The 16,298-nt window shown below is 40.9% G+C and overlaps 1 protein-coding gene across 2 annotated transcripts in view; it reads right to left on the bottom strand.

The window, feature by feature from the left end:
- LOC308360307 (chloride intracellular channel protein 5-like) overlaps positions 1 to 14,967 on the bottom strand; it is a gene marked incomplete at its 5' end in the record, with an annotated part of 15,094 nt that extends 127 nt beyond the window's left edge. Inside the window, 6 exons of one of the 2 annotated variants that reach the window (XM_080832133.1) lie at positions 1 to 1,236; positions 2,619 to 2,800; positions 3,180 to 3,286; positions 3,921 to 4,046; positions 5,032 to 5,141; positions 14,332 to 14,967. The exon at positions 1 to 1,236 is cut by the window's left edge and continues 127 nt beyond it. In XM_080832133.1, coding sequence (XP_080688259.1) covers positions 1,072 to 1,236; positions 2,619 to 2,800; positions 3,180 to 3,286; positions 3,921 to 4,046; positions 5,032 to 5,141; positions 14,332 to 14,967 — 1,326 coding nt within the window. In that variant the 3' untranslated portion in view covers positions 1 to 1,071. Of the gene's footprint in view, positions 1,237 to 2,618; positions 2,801 to 3,179; positions 3,287 to 3,920; positions 4,047 to 5,031; positions 5,142 to 9,013; positions 9,370 to 14,331 lie in introns of those variants that run through there. The other variant, XM_080832134.1, reaches the window with a different exon arrangement.
- Between the last annotated feature and the right edge of the window lie 1,331 nt (positions 14,968 to 16,298).

The raw sequence follows: 16,298 nt of genomic DNA, 5'->3' as shown, positions 1-16,298 counted from the left end.
TGATTTTGGCTGGTAGGTTTCCAATAAAGGCACATATCTTGATTCTGAACTCTCTGATTAGGTCAAGAGATATACATTGTGTCTATTTTACTGAAATATAAGCTGAAATATGTTCAGCATTTCCGAGAAGAAAGAAAAATCAAACCCAAAATAAATGACAGGCTTGTTTCTGCAGAGGGTCCAGGAGAGACGATGAAAACAGACTTTGTTCTAGGCTTCCGACAGAGAAAAGAAATTCAGGCGTTCCTGAATAAAAACATTTGTCCTTTTCTTCATCCTCTAAACACACTTCATTATAACACTTGTTTTCTTAAATATACCTCTTTAAAAATAAACTTCAATTTTCCTATCCACTTTTCAAAAAGACTGACCAGTTCAAAATCAGCGTAAATCAAGTCAACCTCAAACAGGATCACTCCACTAAAAGCAGACGGTGTAGAGCGGTTTGCATAATCACTGCTACAGCTACTGCAAGTCCAGTTTTCAAAGACTGATAAAGAAACAAGAAGTTATTCATCAGCTCAACGGCCCTGAAAAAGAAAAGCATTTTGGCTGTGTCCACAAAGGAAACGGTTTAAGGTGAAAGAAGGACAGGTTGAGATAGAGAGAGGTGAAAAATAGAGAGATAGGGAGAGAGACAGAGAGAGAGCGAGAGAATCCAAACCTTATTTAAAGTTTGTTTTGCTTTGGCCGTGCAAAAGCTTGTTTTGTCATGCCATTAAAACTCCAGAGAAAGATGGAGTGCAGAGAATGAGAGAGAGAGAGAGAGAGAGAGAGAGAGAAGGAGAGAGGGATGACTGGGCTTTTTTTTCATACGGTTTAAAAAGAAGGTTGTTCAAACTGATTCACTGCAGAGTAAGACTTCACACACCCAGTAAGTGTAGACAATACCATGTCAATCATTTACATCTGCAGAATGGAGCACTTGCCCTACAACAAAGCCTGGGATTGTTACAACAGTCAATCATTGGTGGCAGACATGTTTTTGTTCAGGGCCTTGGGCCCAGTATCCTTGAAGGGGAGGCGGCTGGGAGGTGAATGGTAATTGGGCTGGGGTTCGGGGGGGGGGGGTTACTTGACCAGCCTCTTCGCTACGTCCTGATATGCCGTCTCGATCTCTTTGTCGGCGGGGCAGGTGTTGGTAAACTCGTCCCGGTTGTAGGCACTGTTCAGGTAGCGCCACACGCCCCCCATTTCCGTGGGGATGTCAAAGTTGCGGTACTTCTTGGCCACCACCTGGATGAGACGAGAGGGAAAAAACAGGTTGGAATTCTGTAGTTCAGCTGGCAGCTGGTAGGTGCTTACACCACAAATATACCCAGGAAGCACACATACTAATAAGTGTTTCACCAAAAAACATTTAAGATCCATTTAAATAGTGTCACACTAAGTCCTCATATTCAATGTGATTTGTATTCATTAATTCAATTAACAGCCATTCAATTAACAGCCACTAGGTGGCGCCAAAGCGTTTCTCTCATTGACTGGATTTGGCATAAATCTCAAACTAGATTACTCAAGGGAAAAAGACAGAAGATTCCAGAAGCATTGAGAGAGGCCTTGTGAAGGGACACTATAAATCCTTTGACTCATAAGGTGTCAGTGCTTAGCTGGCACTCTAAAAGAGAACCAACTCTAAGGACTAAAGTCGAGGTCAGTGCTTTGTCCAAAGGTTGGACTGACACCATTAAGATGTGCAAAGAGCCATATTTTTTTGTTTTTGTTTCATTGTGCAATTTTATTGAGCCTTTGGCTTAGTGGGGATTAGCTTGTGTCCTTTGAAGCTGAGGTTGGGGGAGATAGTGTTTATGACCTGACCTGTGTGAGGGTGTGTGTGTGTGGTGCAATTTCTTCACTGGTACACAGTGGCCACACAGCTCAAGCGTACCACATTTAAAAGACATTTTATGACAAATCTGATGGACCTACTTGACAACTAACTTTATTTTATGAGCTTGTTATAGCAATATGAAACCAGAAGCCTTAAAGGGACAGTATGTGGTATTAAGTGGCATCTACAACCAACTGAATACTTCTTCCTTTCCATGCGTGTAGGAGAAGCTACGTCAGGTGTCATAACGGCGCAAAAGGCCCTCTTAAGATGCTAATGTTTTGGTTTGTCTGTCTGGGCCACTGAAGAAACATGGTGACATAAACGGTTGACTCCGTGTATGAGGACCCGCTCCCTATGTAGATACGAAGGGCTCATTTTATGCTAACGAAAACAAGATTTGTTCTTACAGGTGACTACACGCTAATGAACACATCATTCTGAAAAATATATTCCATTTCCGCTAATGGATCACCCTACTGTACATCCTACATACTGCACCTTTAGTTCAATAATAGACAGGAAGGAGTCAGAATAAATAACAGTCTAGCAGTCACATACTAACAGCCCTGTAATACATACTGGTGTGCTACATGGCCTCATGTAAACCTCATGGAGTAAAATCTTCGTATAAAAACATCCATTGAATTGAAATGAATATAATACAATCAAACATAAATATAAAGAAATATGGACATTAAAGATTATAATTTCTACAATGATTAAAGACTTTGTGTTCCCTGGTGGTTAGCCCTGCCAGGCTAATAGGCTAAACGACGGTGCCCACCTTGACTATGTGCAATTTGGGCAGCAGGTTGCAGTCTGCCAGGGTCAGCTCGCTGCCATCCAGGAACTTGCGGCTGGAGCCTCTCTCCTCCTCCATGCTGTCGGCGTCAATCTCGTCGGGCAGAGCGCCGCTCAGGTAATCATCTAGCTTCTTCAATTCCGAAGTCAGGTTCTTCTGAAGACCTGCCACAAAGGGCCAAATCATGGATATGTTTTTAGGTTTTTCATCACCTTATGAATTTGATCTTTTCTCCAACTTCCTTTTTTTAAAACTTATTTTCAGTTTTTTTTATATTGCCTTTTTTTTTAAGTCTTCTTAGTTGAGTACTACTCTTTGGGTCTTTAGGGACGTATATGATAAACACAGTTGTCATGGTCACAACAATGTATGTAAGGTGTGAAGATGACCCTATCATGAGTGTCTACAGAAAGTAGTCAACACTGTGCCTGGCTCTTAACTCTTCTCATCAGAAACATTAGGTTAAATGCAGAGATTCAGCCTTGGTTGGTTGGATTTCAACCCGTCAGTTTCACTGTGCTGCTGTAAGTAACCGTAACTTACCAACATTGGCATGTGGCTGCGTGTTCTTGATGTAGGCAGAGAACTTTGCAAAGATGTTGATGCCGGCAGTGTTGGACTCTCTATTCTTAGCAGCCAGTTTAGGATACCTGAGAAAATTATAAATGATAAACCGCAATTAAAAAAGATCAGCTCTAACTGAGAATGGACAAAGGTTAGTGTGCCAACATTGCAACTACAGTTACAGTCAAAAGTTTGGACACACCTTTAATTTCCTTACTATTATTTATTACATTGTAGATTAATACTGAAGACATTTAAACTACGAAAGAACACATAAACAAAAAAAGTGTTCTCTATCATCTATCATCTAGAAAATAATAAAAGTAAAGAAAAAACTTCTCAAAAAATGAGGAGGTGTGTCCAAACTTTTGACTGGTACTGTACGTGCCAACTATGTGTGCAGTACTACAAAGCCTATACACACACATAGACATACAAGATATCATATATAACATATACTGTATATAATATATAAGTGTTATGAAGAGTGTCTTCATTCAAAACATTATGTTTTGCAGTCTTTACATAAAAGGATCTATTTATTTAAAAAAAAACGACGTTTCTTATAAAAATGGAGAATGAGTTTCATGTGTAATATTAAAAAAAATGTCAACAAGTCGATCATTGAAACCCGGTACTGTGCTCATCATTAAAACATAAACACTCTTCTGCCATCGTAACCGTGGCAGCGGGGCGTCTGAGTGCACAACACGGACGTACTTGGGTGGCGCGAGCACCTCCTCCAGGAACTCCTCGATCTTGTTGATGTCGGTCTTCACCTCGCCGTTGTAGGTGAGGAAGGGAGGGTGTGTGCCGGGGGCCAGGTTGTGCAGGTCAGCTGGCTTCCTGCATGGGTCATGAATCCGTAAATCAGATGGGATTACCGCGCCATTTCCGAGTCAATGACTCCAACGCCACAGGCACATATAAAGAGAAATGTCTCTGAGGCTGAGGGTGGAAACGTTCTCTGGCATTTTCTAAGGGAGGATTTGCAACAACCTTTTGGAGTGTGCATTAGGGAAAAATAACAACAAAGTATGAAACATCAAATATTCTGTCCAGAGGCATATTTCATTTGGATGTTTCTCTACGATGTTTCATTATGATGGACACCGTTTATTGCTTAGGTAGGCTGAGTGCGTTATAAATAATGCTGGCTTCAAGAAAGATCTGATTCTAACTTCAGTATAGTTGTAGTTTATTGTGTGTCAATTTCAATAAAACATTTGTAAAAAAACAGTTCCTGTTTTTAATTTTCATTAAATTTTACTCTGCTTTCTCTTCACTTTACAAGATGCCTGTTGTGCATCTCTTTATAACATAATCTTTCTCTCCCTTCTCTGTCTCTCTCTCTCACACACACACACACACACACACGTGCATATGCACGCCTACAAACACACACACACACACACACACACACACACACACACGTGCATATGCACGCCTACAAACACACACACACACACCACCCACAGGTTCCTCCTTGTGGTTTTCCTGTATGGTCAGACCGTTCTGAAGGCCACCATGACCTTAACTCTGCATGGCAAAGCAGTGGCCGTCCTGTCCTGTCCTGCCTGACCCCTGTCCCTGCTGGCCATACTTCCATTACTATGAGTAGAATAAAAACCGCACTCTCAAGCTTTTCTCAATAATATTAAGACCAGTTTATTTTGCACAGACGCGTTTCGGCTTTAAGCCATCGTCAGTGTGTGAGAAAAGCTTGAGAGTGCGGTTTTATTCTAGTCATAGTTAACATTCTTTTACTCGCACCCGAAAACGCATTTATATTTTTTTGAAGTAGAGCCTATCCTACTCATACTTCCTTTACCTCTTCAGGTCGACTGTGGTGACGTTGAAGACCACGCCCTTCAGCCACAGAATCATGAAGAGGCGCTGGGAGAAGGGGCAGTTCCCGATGCTCTCCCCATCAATGCCAGCCTGGAGACAAACACACAGTCATACATTATTTACAATTATAAAACAATTGGGTTCTATCGCGTAATTTAGCTGTTTCTGATTGGACGAGAGACGTTCCATGCTATAGGTTATTCGTCAACATACCACGTGACCAGTTACGGGACTTTTCACAGCTAATAATAAATCACTCCGCAATGAAAAATTCGCGTTGATGATAACCGTTAATTCAAAATTCTTAAAATTCCAAACCAAGAAGTTGACAATGGAAGTATTTTTTTGTTGCGGAGAAACAATGGCGAAATAAACCATTTTTAATCAATAACTTTGTGTTGAAATGTTAATTTGTTGACGGTAGAATTGTTTTATAAAAGCAATATAGCACTCGTGGGATTATCCCTTACCTACCCCACTCCCACTCGTGCTATATTGCTTAACCAACAGTTACTGTACATTTACATAGCCTTGGGTAGAATGCATTTGATGGTTAATAAATTCGATAATACATTGACACACATAAACATCCATACTGTTACAAGCATGGACTTAATGTTGAGGTTAGGGTTTGTAATTGTCTGAAAAACATATTGTCTTAGAAGAGCTAAATTGCTCAGTTTTATGCAACTACCAGAGTTCCTAAGTGTGGCAGCAAATTAAATGGAACGTGGACTGGAAAGTTCCATTTGTTGTGCTGCCACTAAGGTGAAACTGGTGTTGAAAACACAGGTGAGACCATTGCTGGAAGAAGAACACAGTTGTTTTGAGCGGCAAGTGATGACAGGGCCCTACATGTCCCTGTAACTGGCATAGTGACTCTCCTGCTGGCACAGGGAACGACGTTAAAGAAAGGGAAATTGAATCAATTCTGTCCCAAATACAATTACCAGTGAAGACCTTACGAGTCTTCAGATTCACAGTGACCTGAATACTGCACCCTATGCTAGACTGGATTGGATAAACTATTATGCCGTCACACAGACACACACACAGACAGACAAACACACACACACACACACACACCCTCACAAGCACACAATATATCTTGTGAAAAAACAAACAAACAACCATACTTTTTCTCCTCTATGGTGTTACTGAGATAACCTTAAAAGTCCCTTTCAGCTAGAGCTACAGCTTTCTCAGTAGTCTGATACTCTAAGGACAGGTTCTACAGCCTCAGTAGTACAACCCAGCTCAAAATATTGTTTTTGCTCTCAGTTTAGTACTTAATCTTAATAATGCATATTATTTAAATACCAGTAGCGCTTTTCAAAGAAGCCTAAAACAAGATACAAGATTTTACAAGAAGCAGGAAAACCAACAGTAATCAAGACTCGATGGGAGAGATTACAGGTTTAAAGCAATTTTTTTTAAAGGTGGGTCTTGACTGCTGTTTTGGAAGTGCCAAGTGTTGAAGCATTTCTGATTAAGAGTTCGGCACTTGGTTCCCTGAGGAGGAACTAAAAGGCTGGAGGTAGCTGAAGCAGCAACCTGAACCATTCTAATACGTATGTAGCCCAGCTTACAATGTTTGGTTTACATACATACATACAGTACAACTTAGCTAGACCAGTAGGGACATAACCATGGTAAACGTATTTAGCCTAGCTTGTTAACATACAGTAAACATACTGCTATGTTAACATACAGTTTACATACAGTACAACTTAGCTAGACCAGTAGGGACATAACCATGGTAAACTTATGTAGCCTAGCTTGTTAACATACTGCTATGTTAACATACAGTTTACATACAGTACAGCTTAGCTGAGGCAGATGAGCCATAACCCTACTAAAGTTACTGTGGCTGTGTGGAGCCTGAGTGTCAGGTGTCAGAGTGACAGTATCATGAGGGCTGCTTTGGGAGGCTTAGCAGAGGGGTCTATCTATACTCGGGACCATGTGAATTATTCACGTCAACTCTATTAATCGCTTCGTTTGCCTCCAGGCCCGTGGGGCAGGGTCAAGCCCTATAGCACTGCCATGCCGAAATCCTGTCCACCCCTTTAACACACACACACACACACACACACACACACACACACACACACACACACACACAGACACACACACGTATACGTACACACAAGAACACACATCCATACACACACAACCACACACTCACTCTCACACAAACACACACACACATTCTCTCTCACTCTAAAAAAAAAAAAAAAACATTATTTGTGAAAACCAAACTCCTCCTATTTTACTTTGTAAGTAGGTAAAACAAGTCTGAGATGAGTCTGGGGAATCATCGACATTAACATGACTATCTTGAATTTTGAATAAGTCTGTATTACATAACTTGTAGCTTAAGATAGAAAAGTGCTTGATGCTACCAGCTTTGTAGTGTCATGAAATACAATCAAAATTAAAAAACGATGGCCTTCCTGAGGGCCCTAAGGGCACTGGCAGAGTTAATTTAAGCAATAAGCCCCGCGAGTCTGTGGTTTGCGCTGATTTTAGAACAGGTAAGGGGAGTTGTTAGGCACGACACGAAGCCACACAACCCTTGAAGCAACGCAACAGCCAGATGGAACACTGTGTATGAAATGCGCTATATGAATACGCTGCGCAGTAATATAGAATGTTATCATAAAATGTTATGAGGTCAAATTGTAAGGTTGTGCTGGATTTTACAACGGCTTTTAGCCAATCACAATCAAGGATTTGAACAATCAGTTTTAGAATACCCCATAAATACTCTGGAGTCTGTCTGAGTTTGTACCCACATTATGGTACACATTCTAACCTGACTGGTCATGCACAATACATCACACCTCTACCTAGCCATCTGAGTCTGTCTGAGTTTGTTCTCACATCATGGTAACACATCATCCTACCCTGACTGGTCTTGCACAATATATCACACCTCCAACTAGCCATCTGGGTCTGTCTGAGTTTGTACCCACATTATGGTAACACATCCTACCCTCACTGGTCATGCACGACATCACACCTCCTAACTAACCATAGCACCTCTGCTGCACAGCTAATTTAATCAGATTCAATAATTCAGTTAATTAGTGGAGAGAACGAACAAAGAAGAGCAGCAGTACCGCTTTCAGAAGGTGTATGTGTTTAAGTGTTTGTGTGTGTGTGTGTGTGTGTGTGTATGTGTGTGTTTGTGTGTGTGTGTGTGTGTGTGTGTGTGTGTGTGTGTGTGTGTGTGTGTGTGTGTGTGTGTGTGTGTGTGTGTGTGTATTTCTATGTGTGTGAGAGAGTGTATTTGTATGTGTGTAAGCAACTGCATTTGCCTATTTTTGAATGTGTGTGCTTTGAAAGTGTGTAAACTATTTTCCTCAAGTGTCAGCAGACCCCAGTTATCATTTGGGGCTTTCCCTCTTCATGCAACTCAGCTGCCATCAAAAACACAAACAACCCCCAGGATCTCCACTGCCAGTCTGCCTTGTAACAAAACAACAAACACAACATGTCTGCCACCTGGACACACAGCCATTGGTCAAACTTGGATGCAGGCAGGGGCCACTCTTCACTTGTGTGCAGCCGATATCTTTCTCACAACATCCTGTGACAAGCCAGGTCAGACGTGCAGTGGTAACTCTAGCACATCTAGCTATTGTGTTACATGGGCTTTGGGTATCAACAATAAAACAGCCGTGCCACAAACTGCTGCCGAAGCACAGGGACCACAACTCATAGAAACAAGTCTCTATTCCAAAGGTATTTAGTTTTAATAGTATTATTACTATTATCATATTATTATTTGAAGTAGTAGTAGTTGTTGTTGTTATTGTAGCAGAGGTAGCACTAGTACTAGAGGTAGTAGGAATAGTAGCAGCAGCAGTGTTTGCAAAAAGCACTAGATTGTTATTTCTCAAACTATTCTTTGCATGCTACACCTGCTTCATCCCTCAAAGATCACATCTTCTTACCTTCACAAATAACTCAATATCTGGGTCCCTCCCACCGTTGGTGGAAGCCGGTTCAGACATTCTGTCTCCTTTGCCCTCCTCTGCCAAATCACTATGAAAAGTCCATGGGAGCTATACATCCATAGAGTCCCTATAGCTTACATCCTCCGTTAAAGAAGCCGTGGACCGGGTCGGTAGTACGTCCTTAAAGGCCTTGTGTTCTGAGTCCCTTTTCTGTGATGAGTTAGCCCCTCAGCCTGTGGGTTTGATCATTTAGGTGGCGGGCGGCTCAGGTATGTGGATGTTGAGGCAATGTGGATGAGAGGGAGAGAAGGATCTGGTTCCTGCTGATAGGGGTGTGTGTGTGTGTGTGTGTGTGTGTGTGTGTGTGAGTGTGTGTGTGTGTGTGTGTGTGTGTGTGGTGGGGAGAGAGGGGATAGGTGTAAAGCTTTGCCAGGGGGGAGGAGCTCACCCAATAAACACACTCAACACATACAGACAGACACACACACACCCACACACACACACACACACCACTGAAAGTAGCATGTCATCAGTGGTGCAGATAGTATGATGTTTGCAAGTAGTAGACACTGTTTAGTTGGGTGCCTCTCAAAGACAGGCGCGATTTGAGTGACAACTCGATAAGCCCAGGGTAAAAAAAAAAGACTAAAAACAGATCACTACAGACTGCATGAAGGTGGTTTATTTTTAGAAGGCTAAAAGTGAACCTGGAGGAAGGCTGCAATGCCTTCTGGGTAACAGTGGAAGTGCAATACAGCTACCGATGATGTGATTGACATATTGCACTAAAATTATTGGTTATTGGCTACTGGTTGAGTGCTCAAAGTCACTGTTGGGACTGGAGGGAGTTGGGTGTGTTGGAAAAAAATGAATTCTGTTGTGGTGCTACCCCAAAAAGAAAAGTCTCAAAAACTCATTCAACATGACACAACTCAGTTTGACCAAAAAGATTTGAATGGTTTAAAAGGCTTTTAGCTATTCAAATCTTTTTGGAGAATTGAGCTCTGACTGAACTTCTTTTTTTTTTGCTCAGCGGCACTGTCTGTCTGACTGAATAATAAAAAGTCATGCCCTTTGCATTTGAATCGGACCCAAATTTGTCACAGAGAGTGCACCCTGCGCTCAAAGCTTCCGGAATCTTCCATGGCCTCACTGGCCTGACAAAGAGAGCTGTTGGAGGTGACAGTTGGCATGGGAGAACCCTCGTCACACACAACGGGGTAGTGACAAACGGCTCATCTGCCAGAAAAAAATAAATACACTGATCAATAAAGGCAGGCAGGAATAGACTTTGGAAAGCTTGGGATGGACTGCTCAGCAGAACATGAGACAAATCGAAAACTATTTTAACAGCAAAACCATTGCTTCTGACAGCCTTATAGCCTTGACAGGTTATAATCTCACTCATAGCGAAAAGCAATTTATAAACAGGTTATAATCTCACTCATAGCGAAAAACAACTTATAAACAGGTTATAAACGCACTCATAGTGAAACAACTAAAAACAATGATCCGCTTCCTTCACAGATACGCACAAACTACAAAAAAAACTAAGAAATGACACTCAACTTCACGAAAGATAAACCAATAAACAATTGAAAAGCATTTTTAACATTAATATCTTGGGAAGGATTTGCTGTCAGCTGACAAGACTGAAGATGCCAAACTGACCACCTGTTTCAGTGTGACATTATCCTGCACGGCGTGCTGCCTGTGAGTTTGTACCCTACTGCCAGTGACAGTGTGACGCGTTCCTGTCCCAGAAACCTGATGTGGAGGAATGAGCAACATGCATTTTTAATGGCCGCCCACCGCCCTCTCACATGCTCGCAGGAGCGGCACTGGCAGGCGAGCCCCAGGTTATATCTGATCGGCCTCCGAAACCCAGAAGGACAAGATTCCCTCGTCAATGATTCATGAGTTTGGCTTTGGTTGAGAAGTGGAAGTCGCCTTTCAAAGGCTTCGTTTTTTTAGAAACTGCCAATGTGGGGCACACAGAGGTTCAGTGGTTTTTAGGTCAAAGAACCCGAAAGTTGTAAATCCGTGTGAAAACCACCCCACATGAACTTACAGTGTGCCGTCTTCATGGGAGCATAACATTTAAAAAATAAACGTTTTTCATAATCCTTTATTCCATTCATTTTCAAAATCAGCTCAAATGGGATACTGAATTAAACTGAAATAAATAGTCCTAGTAAATATTTCATGGTGATCCTGCCTTTAAATACACACCCTGGATCTATGTGATCTGCCCAATAGTGAAAGAACAGCTTCCTCTAGTGGTGTGATGTAAATTCTAAATGGACAGGAAAAATGTCTCTTCATTTTATGGGTGGTGAACATTCCGCAGACACATTTGCCTTGGTGTACCATTTGCCCTCGGGTCAAACCATTAACATGAAGTACGTTTGAAAATAGATCAGGAGGAGCCTCGGATCCTTCCCTGAGGGAGTTGATTCCTTACAGACTAGTCATTTGATGACAAGACTTTGTATGCTCACTCTTGAGAAACCTCATGAAACCCATTAGGGTGAAATTGATTACTTTATTTCTGACATGTGAACTTCTCCAAAGTATGTATTGCATAATAATAACAATAATAATAATAATAATAATAATAATAATAATTTAGCACTTTAGAGTCTATCATTTTGAAGAATATATAAGTCTATTATTTAAAGACATCAGCTCTATCTTGGCACACAGGTTAGCAACCATGTATTGTTCTATATATCTCTATGATATGTCTCAGTTCATTTCTTGTTGTATATATCTCAATGAAATGTCCCAGTCAATTTATCGTTTTATATACTGTATCTCTATGATATGTCTCAGTCCATTGGAACCTCTACTGAGATGGGATGTCCCTTCAAAAATACCAATATCAATGTTTACACTACAGGTCATCAAGAATAATCTATTCACAATTAAAAATGGAAGATAATTCCAAATAGGGCATATATTTTACAGTGATAATCTTTCTCTTAGTTATCTGAAAGGTACACAAAACCACCCAGTTCATGGTGACCACCCATTTCCACTTTGACCTGTCCAAGATAACAAAAAGGATTTGAAGCACTTTTCCACTGTTTCGCTGGTTGATTGACGAGGCCAACAAGCCGTTTTACGGTTGTGAAATCATCCACACCCATGTCTATGAGGGGAGATAAAAAAGAATCCAGCTCCAACACCAAAAGCTTTTCCTAATACGCATACCTGCCACAAGGGTATTTTATGGTGGTAAATTGTGCTTCAGTGTATAATTAGTCAAAGCAAACTACTGGTTGTATTTTGACAGTTAGTGAAACGATTAATGAGATAACTAAACTGTTGATGTCAATTTTATATATCTAAACAAACTGCTGCTGTAGAGCGACAAACTGTTTTTCGTTGTGTACTACAATGACAATTAAACTCCTTGAATCCTTAAATGATTTATTATGACTATGCAGTACAGGATGAAAGCAGAGTCAAGCCTCCACTGCCTCTATGGCAAATAGAGAGAGACAGATACATCAATGTCAGCTATACAGCTATTCATAACACTGATTGTGGTGATAAAGGTGACATAAAAAAAACAAAAAGGCAAGAAATGTTAACTTTGTACTTTCTCCTCACATGTATTTTATCAGATGGAAATAATCTTGTCAATTTAATATATTTTCAATTGTTAGTATTTTCAATCTATCTATGTGTTTTTAAGGATTAACTTAATGTTTTTTTTTTTTAATTTAATTTAAGTATTTATAAAATCACCAAAAATCCCAACATAAATGCTAGTTTACAGAATAATTTGTAAATGAGTTAATTGTGAGCCAGGAAACATTATTACCGTAAGATCCCTGGTGATTGCCATCACAGGCTGGGCTATTTCCAAATGGGTTTTTTTCTCGATATCATACACTTTGTACGTTCTTTTCATTATGTTAAGTTGTTAACGTCCTTTTAATTGTATTTTTTGCTTTTCACTTTGGATGTTGCTTTTTGGTCTTATTTATGCAAAGGCAAACTGAATTGCCTCTGTGTAGAAAAATGTGGGAAATGTGCTCGATAAATAAACTAACAAGACAAGTATACCTGGCACTGCCTTCTATTCACTGTTGGTAGCGCCGGCCCGTGTTTTTATAGGGGCTTCCCTCACCTAGTAGCCTCCCATTAGCCAATCTCAGCCACAATCACAGTTGCTCAATCAGCAAAGTGACCCCCCGGTCACACTTCAGTACTCTATCAGTACCCTATCACAGAGCAAAGAAAGGAATCCACTGGGTTCATTTGCACAAGTCTGGAGTCCAGCTGTTTTTTCCATGACTGTAAAGTCAAAGGAGTTAATGATTATATCGCTGCATGACACGGGTCACCTGGAACATGACTGCCAATCGTTGTCTCCAAATCAAGGCAAGACTGTGATTCCTCACAGGATTAAAGGGGGACCCAGAGTAGAGGGAACTCCAACTATTCACCTGAATTCAGACGTTGATAATGGACTGACTTAGCTACCACAATTCCCCAATTCAAATCCCCAACTCAACAGTTTGGATCAATACACATTGATTAGTCCCTATGGTGTTCCATTATTAGTCCCAGTAGGGTTCTGATATCAGCTATGTGTGTGTCAGCCTGAATCTATATGTGCTTTTATGGTATAGAGTGGAGTATTTTGGTTGATTGATATGAGACTACCCATGAAAATTAAAAATGTCCATTCAGGAAATACTGGAATATCACACTAGCTTTGACTGAGCTGACCACAACTAGCCTATATAATGAGCCGTATTGTTGGTGTACTGTTTATGAGTCTGATAATAAATGTCCTTTCACTTATCCAACTGCAAATATGATTGTCAAACTTTCACACTGAAATGCAATATTCTGAATGAGAAAACGGTCAAAAACACCAAGCATAAACTAAACTAACAAATTGCAATTACATAATCAGGATTTGTCTATTACAACTAAAAAACAGGCCACCTACATTTGTCTTGTATTATTATGAAACAGAAATCCTTATTTCCTAAACAGTAAAATAAAATATTGAGTAGAGTCAGGGATAATTAAGAGAATAGCTTTGACGTACCAACATACGTTTCTTGCCTGTTTACTTTTCTTTAAGTCATTAAATTGTGAAATTCTCCATGATTATGTAAAACAGTGTAAGCCAGATAGTTCAAAGGCCACATAAACACTATCTTGCTGCCACACCTGAACGACCTTCAAACTATACTCGCTCTGTGTGCATGAATAAAAAAAACTTTAAGGGACAAAACTGTGACGAGGGTAATTTTCTTCCATTTCCATTTTCCATTTCTTGTGCCTACCTTCACAAAAAGCGAGATTTCTGGCTGCGTTGGATCAGCGACTTTGGTCTCCTCGACTGCACTGTTTTCTACTGGTTTGAGGCTGTAGTCAACAATTTCCTCTGGTTCCGGAGATGAATCATCTGGCCTCTCGTAGGCCATGAGCAGGCCATCTTCAACATTGTCCTCGTAATGCGGTGAGGAGTGGGGTGAGTCGTCGCATGGGTCTCCGTTGTGTTCGGAAGAAGACGTTGAGGAGCGTCTAGATGTTGCTTCGTCTCCATTAACTGCCATGGGAACAGCTTCTTCTTGAGCCAGGGATACCTTCGGTTGGGCCTCGGTCTTTTCCTCCTCATCTTCGCTAGAGGAGCTGCTGCTGTCTTCTTCCTTTGCACTTTGATGCTCCTCGTCGGGAGTGTCGCCTATGTCCATATAGGTCGGCGATGTTCGCTCAGCTTTTTCAGGTGCATGAACTTCAACCTCGCTGTAAATCGCCTCTTTCACCTCAGGCTCGCTGTAAATCGCCTCTTTCACCTCAACTGGGTTCTCATAAATCGCACCTTGGTTCTCATATTTTGGCTCTGTTGGTATGTCCGGTGTTTCATACTTGTTTTCTTCACGAACCTCCTCATAAACATTTTCTCCGTTTTTGTCCATTTTGTCTCACTGTAAATCAAGGGCCGGTGCGTCCTCTTCCGAGTCCCAACGTTTAGGGCTCACGCCTTGAAAAGTGCTCTCGTGCACCTGTTGCCGGGGGAGATGAGCGCATGGGCAGGTTCTAACGATAACATATTAACTGGACTTTGGTCTGTGGGCTAGTCCTTCACTTAAGAGTGCGAAACAAACATCCACTGGCGACGCATGAAAATATGACAGAAATTATGATTGCTTTACAGAAACACATTTAGGGTTCGGTTGACAGTAGGCCAGTAGACAGTATACAAGTGTGCAGTTAAACACGTCTGTCACTGTCATTGTTGGGTTATTTTGCATATGCAAATTCATAACAATAACTGTAATCATGTTATTTCGTAACATAACATAACATTTTACATATGCAAATTCAAGATTCTTTTTTTTACACACACACATACAAATACAGTCTAGGTTCACACGTTGGAGCCAATAAAAAAAAGATCTTTGATTAGGTCTAATCTTAATAAAAATCAATGATGCTGTTGTCTCTCTTGCTTGGACCTGGACTAAAGCTGCTATGAAAACATAGAGTGCCATGCAGCAGACACTTAATACACTTATGTAAACTATTGTTAATCGATTTTCTGTTAGCTTTGCAATCAAATTGCTGGTAGTATAATGACACAGGCAACTTCCATCAGTGTTGCAGAATAGGAGACTTGAGTGCTTCCTGAGGGCATGATAAATACCCAAACTCATCCAACATAGTTGTATGTGGGTGTTTGAATTTTCTTGTAACAGATATAGTTAAAGATTCAAACAAAGGAGGGAGGTTCTGAGAGATTGCCCATGAAACAAGATTTGAAAGCTTGAAAACTTTGGCCAATAAGTGAGAACAAATAGAGTATTACTCCTGACCTAATGCAGCGGTTCTCCCATCATGGAAGGGCTCCCTTTGATAATGATGATTAAAAAAAAAACTATGCCCATAAGCTGTTGCATATAGCTTTACTTTGTCTTTGTTTCTCAATTTCATTTCAAAAATTAATGTTTGGGCTTTTTCCCTCTGATTGGATAAGACAGTGAAGAGAGACAGGAAGTGAGCTGGAGAGGGATTGGGAGTGGGATCGGGAAATGACCGCAAGTCGGACTCGAACCTGGGTTCCCGTGGGCGTTCCCCCCCCCCCCCCCCCCCCCCCCCCAAACAAATTGTTCATGCCATTTGTCCAAGTTAGATGACAGATCACTAAGCTGTATCATGATGGCTGCATAAAAAATGGTTAGAAGGCGATGAAGGTATCTCAGCTTCAGGGAGCATTGCTAACATAGAAAGCTCCCTCTCTCTATAGAGA

This window comes from Sprattus sprattus (assembly GCF_963457725.1).
Source record: "Sprattus sprattus genome assembly, chromosome: 2".
Taxonomy (NCBI): Eukaryota; Metazoa; Chordata; class Actinopteri; order Clupeiformes; family Clupeidae; genus Sprattus; species Sprattus sprattus.
The sequence above is the reverse complement of the archived record's forward strand: the minus strand, read 5'-3'. Positions and strand labels throughout refer to the sequence as shown.